Source organism: Mauremys mutica, chromosome 11 (genome assembly GCF_020497125.1).
Source record: "Mauremys mutica isolate MM-2020 ecotype Southern chromosome 11, ASM2049712v1, whole genome shotgun sequence".
In the NCBI taxonomy this organism is placed as follows: domain Eukaryota; kingdom Metazoa; phylum Chordata; order Testudines; family Geoemydidae; genus Mauremys; species Mauremys mutica.
In genome coordinates this window covers 26,301,075-26,317,667 of record NC_059082.1, presented here as the reverse complement: position 1 = coordinate 26,317,667, position 16,593 = coordinate 26,301,075, and the positions used below count along the sequence as shown (strand labels likewise).

The 16,593-nt window shown below is 48.7% G+C and overlaps 2 protein-coding genes across 2 annotated transcripts in view; both read right to left on the bottom strand.

Annotated features, from left to right (window-relative positions):
- Positions 1-8,435, bottom strand: part of LOC123344433 — a 61,338-nt gene extending 52,903 nt beyond the window's left edge. The window contains exon 1 of the mRNA XM_044980650.1: positions 6,755-8,435. Within this exon, the coding sequence (XP_044836585.1) occupies positions 7,450-8,217 (768 nt within the window). The 5' untranslated portion in view covers positions 8,218-8,435 and the 3' untranslated portion in view covers positions 6,755-7,449. The remainder of the gene's footprint in view (positions 1-6,754) is intronic.
- A 4,554-nt stretch (positions 8,436-12,989) lies between these two features.
- LOC123344054 (myocardial zonula adherens protein-like) overlaps positions 12,990-16,593 on the bottom strand; it is an 88,589-nt gene continuing 84,985 nt past the window's right edge. Inside the window, exons 14-15 of the mRNA XM_044979793.1 lie at positions 15,768-15,990; positions 12,990-14,693 (exon numbers count right to left, since the gene is read on the bottom strand). Of these exons, the coding sequence (XP_044835728.1) occupies positions 14,553-14,693; positions 15,768-15,990 (364 nt within the window). The 3' untranslated portion in view covers positions 12,990-14,552. The remainder of the gene's footprint in view (positions 14,694-15,767; positions 15,991-16,593) is intronic.

The window sequence follows — 16,593 nt, the reverse complement described above, 5'->3', positions numbered from 1 at the left end:
CTTGTGCCAGGGTTTCCCAGGAGGTGATGTCGATATCCAGGGACTTAAGAGAGGCTTTCAGCGTATCTTTGTATCGCTTCTTTTGTCCCCCGTGCGATCGCTTTCCTTGAGACAGCTCACCATAGAAGAGCTGTTTGGGGATGCGGTGGTCTGGCATCCTCACAACATGGCCTGCCCAGCGTGTCTGGGCTTTCATAAGCAGAGTGTAAACTGATGGCAGGCCTGCTCTGGAAAGGACTTCTGTGTCAGGCACCTTATCCTGCCACCGAATCCTCAGAAGTCTGCGGAGGCAAGTCGTGTGGAAGTGGTTCAATTGCCTAGCGTGCCTCCTGTATACAGTCCAGGTCTCACTGGCATACATCAAGGTAGTTAGCACTACTGCTCGGTAGACTTTAAGCTTTGTAGCAAGGCTTATTCCACGGCGGTCCCACACGTTGGTCAGCAGTCCGCCAAATGCAGAGCTTGCCTTGGCGATTCTGCAGTTGACCTCGATGTCAATTGTCACTGCACGGGAGAGGGTGCTGCCAAGGTATGTAAATTGGTCCACTGCTTGCAGCTTTTGCCCCTTCACTGTGATGATGGGCTCTTGGTGTTGGGCTTTCGGAGCTGGCTGGTGCATCACTTCGGTTTTCTTTATGTTGATAAGAAGGCCAAAGTTATCGCATGCTGCTGCGAATTTGTCCATGCTGGCTTGCATTTCCTGCTCTGATCCAGCATTCAGGGCACAATCATCAGCAAAAAGGAGGTCTCGTAGCACAGTCTCCTTTATCTTGGTGACAGCCTGGAGTCTTCGCAGGTTGAACAGTTTCCCATCAGTCCTGTATCTCAGGCTGACTCCCAAGGAACTGTTCTGAAAGGCGTCTGACAGCATGGCTGAAAACATCATGCTGAACAGGGTCGGTGCCAACACACACCCTTGCTTGACGCCATTTGTGACGGGAAAGGCCTCTGAAGCTTCTCCGTCGTCCAGAACACGAGCCGTCATGCCGTCGTGGAACTGACGTACCATCAGGATGAATCTATCAGGGCACCCAAACTTCGACATGATACGCCACAGACCTTCACGACTGACAGTGTCAAAAGCCTTAGTGAGATCCACAAAGATGGTGTACAGTTCACGATTCTGCTCTTGACACTTCTCTTGGAGCTGTCGGACTGCGAAGATCATGTCCACAGTGCCACGCTCTTTACGAAAGCCGCACTGTGTCTCGGGTAATAGACCCTGTTCCAGGTGGTCAATCAGGCGATTCAGCAACACTCGTGCAAGGATCTTGCCTGCGCTGGAAAGCAATGATATTCCTCTATGATTGTCGCAGACTTTTCGATTTCCTTTCCTCTTGTAGAGGTGTACGATGGATGCATCTTTCAATTCCTGAGGAATAGACCCTTGATTCCAGAAGGACTGAAACAGTTGAGTGAGTTTGTCAACAAGCACTGCACCACCATCCTTATAAACTTCTGCTGGGATCGCATCAGATCCTGAGGCCTTGCCACTGGACAGCTGGCTGATGGCCTGTAGGATTTCAGACTCTGATGGTGGAACGTCCAGACTGTGGTTGATATCCGCCTGGGGCATTCTATCAATCGCCTCGTTATTAATGGAAGATGGGCGGTTCAGTACAGATTGAAAATGCTCAGCCCAACGCTGTAGAATCAGAGTCTTCTCAGTAATGAGAGTTACACCATCTAAATCCAGTAAAGGAGAGCTCCCTGAGGGCCGAGGTCCGTACAAGGATCTGAGGGCTTCGTAGAACCGTTTGGCATCGTTTCTATCAGCAAACATCTGGATTTCACCTGCCTTGGCACTCAACCAGGAGTCCTGCATCTCGCGAAGCTTGTTCTGTACGGTCCTGCGAGTGTTGTTAAAGGCATTTTTCTTAGCTGATGACGACGGGTCGTTCTGATGAGCACGGTAAAGGCGGTGCTTTTCAGCAAGTAAGGCCTTGATCTCTTCATCGTTTTCATCAAACCAGTCCTGCTGTTTCCTGTGTGAGGGTCCAAGAACCTTTAGTGCAGAAGAGTGCACAATATTCCGGAAGCGTTCCCAGTCCTTCTCAGCATTTTCCTCTAATTGCAGCTCTAAGAGTTGGTTGTCAAGATCTTCTGCTAGTAAAGCTGCTGTATTGGGGTTCCTCAGTTTACTGACGTTAATCTTTTTCACCACAGCTCTGTTTCCCTGCGGACGTCTCTTTGGCTTGATGTAAAGGCTTAATTTAGAGATGATGAGTCTATGATCAGTCCAACAGTCAGCACTCGGCATGGCCTTAGTCACCCTTACATCCTGTCTATCTTTCCTCCGCACGATGACATAATCAATGAGATGCCAGTGCTTGGAGCGTGGATGCATCCAGGACGTCTTTTTGCGAGTGGGCAGGCGGAAGATAGTATTGGTAATGATCAGATCATGAGCCACACATGTCTTCAGGAGTAGTAGGCCATTGCTGTTACATTTGCCGATTCCATTTTTTCCAATGACGCCATCCCAGGCAGAGTGATCAGATCCTACTCTCGCGTTAAAATCGCCAAGTAGAATCAGCCTGTCGGTACGCTTCACGGATGAGAGTAGGGCATCAAGATCTTCATAAAACTTGTCCTTTACTTCATCCGGATTCGTCATTGTGGGTGCGTAAGCGCTGATTAGTATAGCTTGCTTTCCTCTCGGTAGTGGAAGATGCAGTGTCATGAGTCGGTCGTTCACACCCTTGGGAAGACTGGCAAATTTGCGGACAAGTTGATTCTTAACCGCAAAGCCAACTCCAGATTCACGACGTTCGTCACTGCTACGTCCACACCAGAAGAATGTGTAACCACCCCCTATTTCTGTGAGCTGACCTTCGTTGGCTAGACGAGTTTCACACAAGGCTGCAATATCGATGTTAAATCTTGCGAGCTCTCTAGCGACCAGGGCTGTTCTTCTTTCTGGTCGATCTGCTGAGGGGTTATCTTGAAGCGTGCGTACGTTCCATGTACCAATAATGAGTGGTGTCACCTTGCGGTTTGTTATTTGAAGTTTTGTTGTTCGACCGCATAAGATGGGATCCCCTCCAGCCGCGGTAAGCTGGCCAGGGTTCTGTGAAGCAAACAATGTTTAGGGCACCTTTTCTAGCCCCTTCCTCTTGCTACGGAGGTGAGCAGTGCGGTCCTAAAAAGGGCTGCTCAGTCACTCAGGTAGACGCCGAATCCAGCTGTTGCTTCGATCAGCAAGAAGACGACCATTAGACCTGAGCCGCCTGTGTGCAGGTCCACGGCTACAGCTCCCAGTGTATCCACACCTGCTGCTTCGTCGCTCGCCCATCGCCACAGGACTTTGAAATTTACGGAAGTTAGATGTCAAGACTTGCGCGTGGATTGGATTAAAGTGAGGGAGAGGTGCGCATAAGGTCTATACAGGGACCTTGAACATCAAGCCTTAGTAGGCATAAATTTCTCCTTACTCAGGCCTTTCACACTGCACTTCCAGGAAGGACTCAGCAATGTATTATGAAAAAAATCACCAAATCATAAATCTAAGTAACATTGTCATGGAATTGTGGGTTTCCTGCCACAGAATTGGAATTTGTGTCACAGATTAGATAGGGCCTAGGGTTTACTATAGCAGTGGGGGAGATGGTAGAGCTGCAGTTCAAATATTGGTAGAGAAGAAGAGATTATGTTATAACTAGCTCTAGGCTAATCCTATCGCTACTGGGCAGTCTTAAGTAAATAAAAGGGTATGATATCACTACCATGAGGGTTTCTCTTAAAAGACATTTTATGATAGACAGCAAAAGTATAAACAGAAATATTTCAACGAGGTGGGCAGTCAGCAAAAGTATACAAAGGGAGTCTTATACAGTGTTCATCTTCAGACTAAGGCTAGATTTTGGATTGCAACTATTTAAGCCTGTTACAAATACACCATTATATTGGACACCTTGATCTAATAACTAACTACATTAATACCATCTGTGTACACAGCGAGGGAAAAAATACAAATATCTAAATTAAACATTATGGACTTCGGTGACCTCAGTGATGACGTCAATGGATATGCACTGATTTACGCTAGGTGAGGACCCAGTCCATAATGTCAAATTTAAAATGTAAGCTGGAGGGATACTACTTAGTACAAATTCCTGTAACTTCCCATGGTAAGAAACAACTCTCACCATGTACTGGTATCAACCATGCCAGTTGTATTTCACTGTTTTAAATATGAGTATTTCCATTTTCCTAGTGAATTTTCATCCCAACAAGACAAGGTGGGTTAGGTAGTATCTTTTATTGGACCAACTTCTGTTGGTGAGATACACAAGCTTTTGAGCTTACAGACAGCTCTTCTTCAGGTCTGGGAAATGTACTCAGTGTCTCAGCTAAATACAAGGTGGAACAGATTGTTAGATTCTTGTAACAAGCCAGAAATCCAGTGTGTCTATTCAGTCCATGATTTTTAGTGTCTAGCAAAGTTATGAATTTAAGCTCCCAGGCTTGTCATCTGAAGGTGTAGTGCAGGTTTCCTTTGAGAAGGGGGTCTGAGAGGTCAGATGTAGAGTTATCGCTTTGTGAAAAGTGTTCACCCACAGGTGATCACTCAACATCTGGCCACTCAGACTCAGAGAACGAATCTTTAAGGAAGGAAGTCAGCCTGGTCATTGGATTTCAGCCAGAGACACACCACAGTGCAAGAGCAGGACCTGAGGAAGTGGATGTTGAGAGTAAGCCAGACTAAGAGTTGGCAGAACAGACCTTGTGATGGAAGAGAGAGGAGCAAAAGAGTCAAGGGTGGAGGAGAGTGAAACATGGAGAGAATCAACAACCATATCGACGAAAGAAAGGGATGAGAGGGCAAGGAGGAAAGGGCTGAAAGCAGACGAGAACTCATTAAAGCTGATGGACTGGATATCACAGAAAGGCCAAGAGACAGGGCACGCTGGGGGAGCTGATGGGTGATGCTGAGACCAGATGATAGTCATGTGGGAAATCAGCAACCGAGAGATCAGAGCAAGCGCACTGCTAGTGGAAGACCTAGGCAAGTCAACAACCTTTTTAGTAAGTGAGAGAATTGAACCAGGGCTGCATGGTACAATGAAGAGATGAGGTTGAGGAAACTTCCAGATGAGGGATCAGGTGGGTCATCAATGTGGAAGCTGAAGTCACCAGAGATATAACAGGAGTCAAAAATCAGAGAAGAAAGCTGACGGGGAGGATGGTAGATGATGGCAACACAGAGAGGAGAGGGAAGAGTCAGATGCAGGGTTGTTCACAACAGAGAGTGGGAAGTAGTGAGAAGCTGGAAGCAAAAGGAGCAGAAGAGGAGAAACTCAGCTCCCTCACCATGTCTGATCCAGGACAGGAAGTCAGAAAGAAGGACAGACCTCTATAGCTATGTCTGCACGGCAGCTGTGAGGTGTGATTCCCAGTGCTGGTTGAGACTTGTGTTAGCTCAGCTCAAGCTAGCGCACTAAAAATAGCAGTGTGGATGTAGTGGCATGGGTGACAACTTGAACTAGGTTCATGAGCTTGGACCAAGGGGGTCAGGTGGGCTTGGATTCAGGTGGCTAGCCTGAGTTCCGGACCATGCTGCAACATTCACACTGCTATTTTTAGCCACTTGCTGGAGAATGAGCTACTGTGAGTCTGTCTACTGGTGCTGGAAATCCCAGCTGCAGTGCAGACATACTCTGAAAGAGAGGGCAGCTGCAGAGCCAGTGTCAGATGAAGGGATTCTGGTCTCTGTGAGGAGCAGGAGCCTGGAGGGAGCAAGATATGGAGAGGTCCTAGATGGCTGTGATCTTTTTAGAGATGGAGTGGGTGTTCCAGAAACAAGAAGAGGAGGGAAGAAGTAGCATAGATGTGAGGTTAGGAATGATTGACTAGAGGGGAAGAGTAGTGGCACAGATGGGTGTGGGAGGTGGAGAGGATGAGGAAGGAGCAAATCTCATCAAAGATGAAGGGGAAGAGGTAGAGGAATGTGTGGACGTGAGCTGGATTGGTGCTGGTGGGAAGAGGGGCGGGGAGAAGAGGAGCAGGTTGAGCTGGTAGAAACTGTAGACAGGTGATGGTAACAAAGGATAGGGAAATGGAGGCAGTGGAGGGGGAAGGAAGAAGGATGCTATGATGCAGAAGGGTGTGATGGGAGCCTTGGGTGGCAGATGGACAAGGTTACAAAAAAAAGAAACAGGGGGAGACACGGGGCCAGGAGATGCTCCCTGGTGCTTGCAGCAGCTCTCCCTTCCCAGCAGCTATATTGTGTTGCCCAAGGGAGGGGGACGAAGGCAAGCCTGTTGGGAGCTGCACACCTGGGAGAGTCAGGGTGGGACAGTGGTGGTGAGGAGTATACTGGGACAGAAGCCTCTTCATAGTGCAAATACTTATTAGGGTGCAGCTGAGGTTTAATAGGTTAAACTGAGAAAAAACGGTTACTTACCTTTGTAACTGTTGTTCTTCGAGATGTGTTGCTCATATCCATTCCAGTTAGGTGTGCGCGCGCGCCGCGTGCACGTTCGTCGGAAGATTTTTACCCTAGCAACCCCAGTGGGTCGGCTGAGCGCCCCCTGGAGTGGCGCCATAACGGCACCGCATATATACCTCAGCCGACCCACCCGACCCTCAGTTCCTTCTTGCCGGCTACTCCGACAGTGGGGAAGGAGGGTGGGTGTGGAATGGATATGAGCAACACATCTCGAAGAACAACAGTTACAAAGGTAAGTAACCGTTTTTTCTTCTTCGAGTGATTGCTCATATCCATTCCAGTTAGGTGATTCCCAAGCCTTACCTAGGCGGTGGGGTTGGAGAAAGATGTGGCGGAATGTAGGACCGCGGAGCCAAAGGCTGCATCATCACGAGACTGCTGGACCAGTGCTTAGTGAGATGTGAAGGTATGAACCGATGATCAGGTTGCCGCACGGCATATTTCTTGTATTGGCACGTGCGCCAGAAAGGCGGCGGATGAAGCCTGGGCTCTAGTAGAGTGGGCGGTGAGATGGCCCAAGGGAACGTGAGCTAAGCCATAACAGGTGCGTATGCACGCCGTCAGCCACGAGGAGATCCGCTGCGATGAAACGGGAAGACCTCGCATCCGGTTGGTGACTGCAACGAACAGTTGAGGGGATTTACGGAACGGTCTAGTCCGATCTATATAGAAGGCCAGCGCCCGACGAACATCGAGGGAGTGAAGATGCTGCTCGCGTGAGGATGCATGCGGTTTTGGAAAGAAAACCAGCAGGAAGATGTCTTGGTTGTTGTGGAAAGCCGATACCACTTTCGGGAGAAACGCAGGATGCGGACGCAGCTGTACCTTGTCCTTATGAAAGACAGTATAGGGCGGGTCCACCGTGAGCGCTCGGAGCTCAGAGACCCGCCTAGCCGATGTGATAGCTACCAAAAAGACCGTCTTATAGGACAGGTACAGCAGCGAGCAGGTGGCCAGCGGCTCAAAGGGTGGAGACATGAGCCTGCTGAGGACCAGGTTCAGGTAGGAGTCGGGCGACGTACTTGAGGGTAGAGACGCTCAAGGCCCTTCCGGAACCTAGCAGTCAAAGGGTGAGAGAAGACCGTATGGCCACTCTCTCCTGGGTGGAAAGCAGATATGGCCACTAAGTGTACCTTTAGCGAGGATAATGCTAGGCCTTGCTCCTTCAGGGACCAGAGGTAGTCCAGGACAACTGGGACAGGGAGCTTCGAAGGGTCAGCGTTGCGTGCCTGAGCCCAGCAGGTGAAGCGCTTCCATTTGGCTAGATAGGTAGAGCGAGTGGAAGGCTTCCTGCTGCTTAACAAGACATGTTGTACAGGAGCAGAGCAGCGCAGTTCCGACTCATCTAGCCACACAGGAGCCATGCCGTAAGGTGGAGGGCTGTCAGGTCTGGGTGACGGAGAGTGCCGTGATCTTGGGTGATAAGGTCCGGGTGAAGCGGCAGATGAATCGGGCTGGCAATGGAGAGACGGAGCAGCGTGGTGTACCAGTGTTGCCTGGGCCACGCTGGCGCAATCAAGATGAGATGTGCTCTGTCTTGTCGGAGCTTCAGCAAGACCCTGTGGACTAGAGGGAACGGGGGAAATGCGTAGAGCAGATGATGAGTCCAGGGAATGAGAAAAGCGTCCAACAGGGACCCGGTGACAGGCCTTGAAAGGAGCAAAAAGTTCTGGCATTTGCGGTTCGCTCAAGATGCGAACAGGTCTATGCGGAGAAACCCCCACTGTTGGAAAATTGTGTGGGCGACATCCGGTCTCAGTGACCATTCGTGGCAGAGAAAGGATCTGCTCAGGTGATCTGCTAAGGAGTTGTTCACGCCTGGGAGGAAGAACGCCACCAGGTCTATTGAGTGGGCTATGCAGAATTCCCACAGTTGTGTCGTCTCGTGGCAGAGTGGGGAAGAGCGAGTTCCCCCTTGCTTGTTGATATAATACATGGCCGCTGTGTTGTCCGTAAAGACTGAGACACAACGGCCATTGAGTTGAGTTTGGAACGTCTGGCAAGCGAGGCGGACTGCGCGTAGCTCCCTGACGTTGATGTGCAGGTTCAGTTCCTGCCACGACCAGAGGCCCTGCGTACGAAGGTGGCCGAGATGAGCTCCCCATCCGAGGGACGAGGCGTCCGTCATCAGGGAAAGTGAAGGCTGAGGTGGATGGAATGGGACCCCTGCGCATACTTGAGACGGTGTCAGCCACCAGTCCAGGGAGCGAAGGACGCTCGTTGGAACGGTGAGCAGGGTGTCCAGAGGGTCTCTGTGCGGACGATATATAGAGTTGAGCCACAGCTGAAGGGGGCGAAGGCGGAGCCTGGCATGCTTGGTGACGTAAGTGCAAGCGGCCATGTGACCCAGGAGGCGGAGGCAAGTACGAGCCGAAGTCATACGAGATGTCTGAAGCCCTTGAATGACCTGTGTGAGGGCCTGGAACCGGAGCTGAGGAAGGTAGGCTCTGGCTAGAGAAGAGTCCAGGGTCGCTCCGATGAAGTCCAGCCTCTGGGTTGGCATTAAGATGGACTTCTCCAGATTGAGTAGCAGGCCCAGGTGCGTGAACAAGTCTCTGATCACTGCTACATGCTGCTGTACTTGGGTTCGCGAACTGCCCCTGATGAGCCAGTTGTCTAGGTAGGGAAACACGGAGATGCCGCGCCGACGGAGGTGGGCGGCAACGACGACCATGCACTTGGTAAATACCCTTGAGGCCGTGGATAGGCCGAAGGGGAGGACCGCAAAGTGGAAGTGGAGGTGATTGAGTGTAAATCGTAGAAAACGCCTGTGTGGTGGAGAGATGGTGATGTGAAAATAAGCGTCCTTCATATCGAGGGCGGCATACCAGTCTCCAGGATCCAGGGAAGGAATGATGGTTCCCAAGGAGACCATGCGGAACTTCAACTTCTGCATGTATTTGTTGAGGTCTTGCAGGTCTAGGATAGGCCGGAGGCCCCCTTTGGACTTGGGGAATCAAGAAATAACGGGAATAAAACCCCTTGCCTCTTTCCCTCTGTGGAACCTCCTCTACCGCTCCGATAGCGAGGAGCATCTGCACTTCTTGGAAGAGGAGTTGCTCATGAGAGGGGTCCCTGAAGAGGGACCAGGAAGGAGGGTGGGAAGGAGGGGGTGAAACGAATTGGAGGTGGTATCCACGTTCCACTGTGCGTAGGACCCAGGCATCGGAGGTCAGCCGGGACCACGCCGGGAGGAAGTAGGAAAGGCGGTTGGAAAAGTGGGGGGAAGGATCCTGGATAAGAGCTGGTAGGTCGTCCCCGGGCGCATCTTCAAAATGATGACTTCGGCCCCGCCGGAGGCTTAGTTGTGGCCCGACCTTGGAACGGTTGTGGGCCAGGCTGTCGTCGGCGTCCCCCTCGACCGCGACGTCTACCTGAGTCCTGCCTGTACCAGGGCATAAAATAAGGCCGGTTAAGCTGGGGACGGAACGGACGTCTCTGGGTTACAGGAGTGTGCTTCCCCAAAGTGCGGATAATAATCCTATTATCTTTCAGGCTTTGGAGCCTGGAGTCCGTCTTCTCAGAGAACAATCCCTTGCCGTCAAAGGGAAGGTCCTGGATAGTATATTGTAATTCAGGGGGGAGATTCGAACTCTGCAGCCAAGAGATGCGTCGCATGGTAATGCCGGCAGCGAGAGTCCAAGCTCCCGAATCGGCCGCATCCAAGGAGGCCTGTAACGATGTCCGCACCACCTTTTTACCTTCCTCTACGAAGGCTGCAAATTCTTGGCGCGTGTCCTGGGGAAGCAGTTCTTTATACTTCTCCACCTCGGCCCATGTGTCATGGCCATAGCGGCTCAATAAGGCCTGCTGGTTAGCGACTCGTAGCTGTAGGGCCCCCGCAGAGTAGACCTTGCGGCCTAGCAAGTCCATTCTCCTTGCGTCCTTAGATTTAGGCGCTAAGGCTTGTTGACCGTGTCGCTCTCTGTCGTTGACGGATTGGACCACTAACGACGAGGGTGGAGGGTGGACATACAAATACTTATATCCCTTGGAGGGAACCATATACTTGCGTTCCACCCCTTTGGCTGTGGGAGTAATAGAGGCCGGTGCTTGCCAAAGGCTATCGGCATTGGCTTGGATAGTCTTTATGAATGGCAGGGCCACCCTGGTTGGGGCGTCTGCCGACAAAATAGAAACCACTGGGTCGTCCACCTCCGACACCTCCTCTGCTTGGAGGTCCATGCGCAACGCCACCCGCCGGAGAAGATCTTGGTGTGCCCTCAACTCAATCGGAGAGGGCCCTGAGGACGAAGACCCCGCTACCGCTTCATCCAGGGAGGAGGAAGAAGATACCCCCGGGACGATCGTGTCATGTCCCGCCTCTAGGCCCTGTGGGGGTTCCTGGTCGAGAGGCTCCTGAGCAGGCTGGAGGGGTGATGGTACGTCCATCTGAATTTGAGGGCGGCTTATCGTAGCCTCTGGGATGCACGCTTCTGAAGACACTGCGCGGGTGGGAGGCAGAGGAGCACCTTGGGCCTGGTGGTAAGCCCAAGGAGTCCAAAAACCCCATTGACGAGGGTCTTGGTCAGTGTACTGGGCCTCCTGGAATATCCCCGAGGGCACCTGAGGGTCCTGCTTGACCACATAGTAGTTGTCAGCCTGCGATGAGCCCGACGCGTGCCGAGATGGCCATGGAGGGGCGGAGAAGCCTGGCGCCGAGGTGCCGACGGAACGTGTTCCTCTGCGCTCCGGTGACCGGTGCCGGGAGACAGAGTAGCCTCGAGAGCGAGACCGGGACCTACGACCGGCACGGTGCCGGGAGGTCGACCGCGATCTCCACTCTCGGTGCCGCGAGTAGCTTTGAGAGGCACGGCGTCCGTATCGGCACCGGGATCTGGATCGGTGCCGTGAGTGACGTGTCGGAGAGCGGGAGAAAGATCAGTGCCATGAGTCGGACCGGCGCCGCGTGGCAGAGCGGTGCCGGGACTGCGAGCGGCGTTGCGATCGACGCCGAGAATGAGATCTGTGTCGGGACCAGAAACGCTCGTGAGATCTGGATCGGGAGCGGTGCCGGTCCGACTCGGTGCCGGCAGGTGGTTTGAGCAGCACCGGTTTGCCGATAGATCGGGGCATCCGCACTGCCGGCGCCGGGGGTGGGGGCGGTGCCGTGTCCGTTAGAGCAATGAGGTCCTTTGCCACTCTGAAGGCCTCAGGAGTTGATGGCAATGTGAGCTCAACCGCGGCCGGTGCCAGGGAGGACACAGGATCCGGACTCGACGGCCTCTGTGGGGCCGGAGTTGGCGGTACTGGCAGAGTTGCTGGTGCCGGATCAGTCGGTGCCGCGGCAGGTTTCGGTGCCGGGCGGGGCGCAGTCTGCAGCCTCAAAGCGGGCGGTGCCGAGGCAGCAGCGGCCTTCGCTTTTTTCGCCTTTGGCGAGAGAGAGCGTCTCAGGGTCGATTTCGGTGCCGATGGTGCTCTCTGTTTGGGCAGAGAAGAGTGACCCTGTGCCGAGGAGGTACTGCGAGAGTCTGAAGGTGGTGCCGAAGCCGGAGGGGTTAAGGCTGCCTCCATGAGGAGCTGTTTGAGTCTGATGTCTCTCTCCCTCTTGGTGCGTGGCTTAAAAGCCTTGCAAATGGGGCACTTGGAAGATAAGTGAGACTCTCCCAGGCACTTTAAACAGGAGCTATTTGGATCTCCTGTAGGCATAGGCTAACTACAATTTTACAATAGAAGAACTATGAGGAAGCTAGGGAAGCGGAGGTCAGGCAAGCTGCACTCCTCTGTTCCAACGACCGACACGGGCGGTAAGAAGGAACTGAGGGTCGGGTGGGTCGGCTGAGGTATATATACGGTGCCGTTATGGCGCCACTCCAGGGGGCGCTCAGCCGACCCACTGGGGTTGCTAGGGTAAAAATCTTCCAACGAACGTGCACGCAGCACGCGCACACCTAACTGGAATGGATATGAGCAATCACTCGAAGAAGAACCTGAAGTGATACTGAAGAGAGACTTTAGATATGCAAAATCTAATACCAGAGCATCTTTACTCTTAAAAGAGACCTGAGATCTACATTGACTAAGAGCTTGGCATTTGGTGTTGCTGAGCATCTGCCACTCAGTTGACTTCAACTGAGGTTGCAAAGTTTTAACATTCTGAAAAATCAGATGTTAAATGGTCAAGACTAGAGGATGTTCAACCTAAAAGATGAAAACTTCAGCAGTATCCCTTAATAGCACAGTCAGATATTGATTCATGAACGAATGGGTGCCACTTATGAGCCGCCAGCACTTCCTATACCACCTGGCTTTGTCCTTGGGAGATTCTCTGCCTGCCCCTCCCCAGTCAAGAACTGAGCTTAGAAGAGCAAACAAGATCACAGTTTAAAGTGGTATGGTTGCAAGAATCACCACAAACTAATGATAAGTAGGTTTAAGATTAGTGTGGGTGGCGCTTACATAATTAAACAGGAGCAAAATCCAAACTCTTCTGGCAAGTTTGCTTTTAAAACCCACAGGATCACGAAGTAGACATGCTTCCACAGTTCCAGCCCTTTAAACAGGAGACACTGAGGAGCAGAGCGTTTGCTATTTAATCTTTCAATATACAGGATTCCCCAACTTTTAAACAAATATAACCAATTTCCAGTCAGTTTGCATTCTAATATAATCTTCAAAACCTGAAGATTCAACATGTTTTCCTAACCAGTTCAACTGGGTTATTTTTGTACTTAAGGTTAACTGTCACCAGCAGAATCGGATTTTAAAAGCGTGCATAACAGTAGTCAAAATGCTGAAAGTTTTGGATCTAATCGGATGCTTCATTATTCCAGAATGTACAAAACAACTATTCTCACTACATCCTGCAAGCCAAGGCCCTTTTCTTCTTTTCAATTAGCATCCTCCAGTTCCCTAATACAGCAACACAATTTCAGAATTATCCTTTAGACAATAACCTTGCTAGCTATGATTTAGTTTGTTGCTTATGTTTGGAAGCTAGAAAGGAATCTGATGTTCAGGGTCACATATTTGAGGACACAATGCTTGAGGCTTCAGAAACATGCATCTGTACACAAGACAGGTAGCTATGTATGATTTGCACAAAGCGTGTTTTATGGGTGTGAGCACACTTTTTCAAGTATGGCACTTCTCTGGAAAGGCCCTTAAGTTTCCAGATGTCAGTCATTCAAAGCAGACTACACTATAGTATATTTAACGCTAGTGGATGAACGAAAGTCTTTTTACGTGCCATGGCTTGAGTTCTCCTACAACAGCTAATGCTATTGCCAACAACTAAGTCAGCAGCAGGGAGCTGTATTCCTTATGCTGCAGAGGAATCTCAGAACCCAGTTCTTGGCAAGTAAGATAAAGAATTTTCTATTATTTTTTATCTGAGCTGTATTTCTTTGTAATTAACAAAAGCTTTTCACTGGTGCTCTCCACCTTCAAACTTCAGTTGAAACAAAGAAAATGCTACTGTGTTTGAGAGATTTTTGATCTTCCATGGTTGGCTAGTTTGCATTACTGAAAAAACACCCAAGACTTTATTTCCTCTAGAGGAAATAGAGGAAGGATCTGTTCTATTAATTTCAGTAGACAATAGTATTCCAAAAGTTTAATCAATGTACAAAAATAGTATGAAAAAAACCACCAAGGCCTTTAATAGAAAATATTAGTCTTCAAATTAATTAAATCTCTAGATTTGCTTAACAAGAGTCACTATAACTGGAGAGAACATCCCTTAGAGCCTGAAGAAGATTTGAGTTATAAAATAACTCAGAATTCTTATCTATTCACAATAGGTTTAATAAATATTTATTCCTTTTATGTTCATTTTTCCCACCAACTATAGCCATCTTCTTGTAGACGCTCTGTCACAGCTTACCACAGTATGCTGAACAGCTACTTTAGCTGAGCTATATAAAGCACAATGGGCAATTTTCAGAGGCACTGAGCACATTCTCTGTCTGTGAAAATCAGGCCACAAACACCAATATCATTTCTACTTAAACTATTAATCCCTTCCCAGAGCTACAGTGCCACATCTCCTCTAGCAAACACAGCAATCTACATGGCCAAGAATCCTGGTTATCGAGCTTTTAAAAGGGTAGCGCAAGAGATCAGTTACACTGTCCACTGCCAGATATTTTCCTTTTTGAACTCAGTCTTCCAATGAATGGTAGTCTTCCTCATCCCTCACTTCTCTGTACTTCATTGAGGTTTCCCCTTCAGGTTCATACCGGACCATTTTAATATTCAACATATCTGCTAGTTTTTGCGCAGCAAGTTTGGCTTGCATTTCCTAAAACAAACACACACAGGAAAGAGAGAGACATAAGTTAAACTACAATTTGTTATTCATCCTGGATATCAAAAACCTACTAGCTGAAAAATAGAAACATTACAGAGTAACTGGCATGATCACATTAAGTCTCATCCCAGCAATTCCTAATATCTGCAAGAAACAGTGGACAGTTCCTTAAATTTAAACAAAAATATCTTTACTATTTTGATTTAGAAATGATTTCATTTTATTACTTGAGCAACAGCTTCTCATGCTGCAATTCTTACATAAGACCTGCTTCTACTTGAGCAAGATCAGGCCTATGTAGAGATGTGGCCTACCAGAGTCATAACATGACTGAGAAACAGAACTCCCATGCTCCAAACCGAGCTCTGACAAAGACTGTGGCCTTTGGCAACTCCCGTAATTGTTCCAGTTCCAGTTTCCCCCTTCGTAAAAAGGGGAAATAACATTTACCTAACTCTCAGGAATGCTGAGATTATTAAATAGCCGAATACCAACAAGTTTTTACTAGTTGTCTAGTTTTAAACATTACCAGTCTGTCATCATATGGAATTCAATGCCAACATCCAGTGCCAGATCTCTGTTCAAAATGAAACTTCCTTAACCTCCAGTGACTACAAAGAACTTGGTCATTGCCAGTCACAGTGCGAAGAAAATCAACTGTAATTACTTGCACACCTTTCAGATCTATAACACTGGATACTTCTTTTGCCTTCATTAGCCTGAATAGGTAATCCAGCATACGCTAGTGACTGGTATGTTTGTTACTGAGCATACTTTTTGAGTTCAAATCACAGAAGTGACAAGTAACACTGTAATGAATTGATCATTACTATATGCAAAGAATAATGCTAAATTTTATTCACTGCTTGATAAACAGCTCTAAAGAATGAATTTGAAAAAAACCACTGACAGAATCAAATAGAAAAATTAATCTGACCTTATAAAGGGTCTGGAAGTCTCAACTGACTAACATATGAAAGGCATAGCTTTTATACTGTGGCTTTCCAGAATGGTCCCAGCAATGTAATTACATTTTCCAGACCAAACAGTAACACCGATTCATACCTCATAAATTTCTTTTTGCTGTGTCTGAATTGCTATTGATTCTTCTATGGATAACAATTGGGTAGGTGCATGATGAAGTGGTGGCAGCCGGGCTGCTGTGATGTCATCCAGATGTTTCTTATCTCTAAGACGTCTTTCTTCTTCAGAAATCGAAGACCCAAGTCTCCTAGGTGAACGACTAGGTGACGAATCATGAGATGAGACACTCCACTCAGCTGGTAATCTAAAAGGGATCAAATGTGAAGTTGCGACCCATATTTGCAATGTGAATTTAAGACATAGTTTTAATTCTAGAAATAGTCATTTCTGATACAGAAAGACTAAGAAAGAGACAGTATAAATCAGGTCATATTATAATGTACCACATAAGTGAACAATAAGCCGAACTTTCATAGTGCTTCTTCATGTAAAAAGGTAATTAATTTTCACAACACTTTTATAAGAAAGGAAACTTTACCAGTGAGGAAAAATTCATGGCGAGGTTAAGTGACTTCCTTGAAGCCACAGAGTAAATCACTGCTTTATTAGAATGAAGGAGTCCCCAACTCAGCAATGAGTCCATTAGAATATGCTGCCTCTCTCAATCTACCAAACACTATCTACTTCAATTAACTTCCCTGAGGTTGAGGACATTCATTTTCTCATAGGAAATACTCCAGCACATTGAAGGATCATGCCTTACTTAAGTACAATCTATCTCTACACACAGGTTTCTAATACTAACCATAAAATCACATACTACACAGACACCTGGAGTCACTCTTTCCTGCCTTCCTCTGAATATCTGAAGTTTTTAATCAATGGAAAAAATGAACTAGCGATTTCA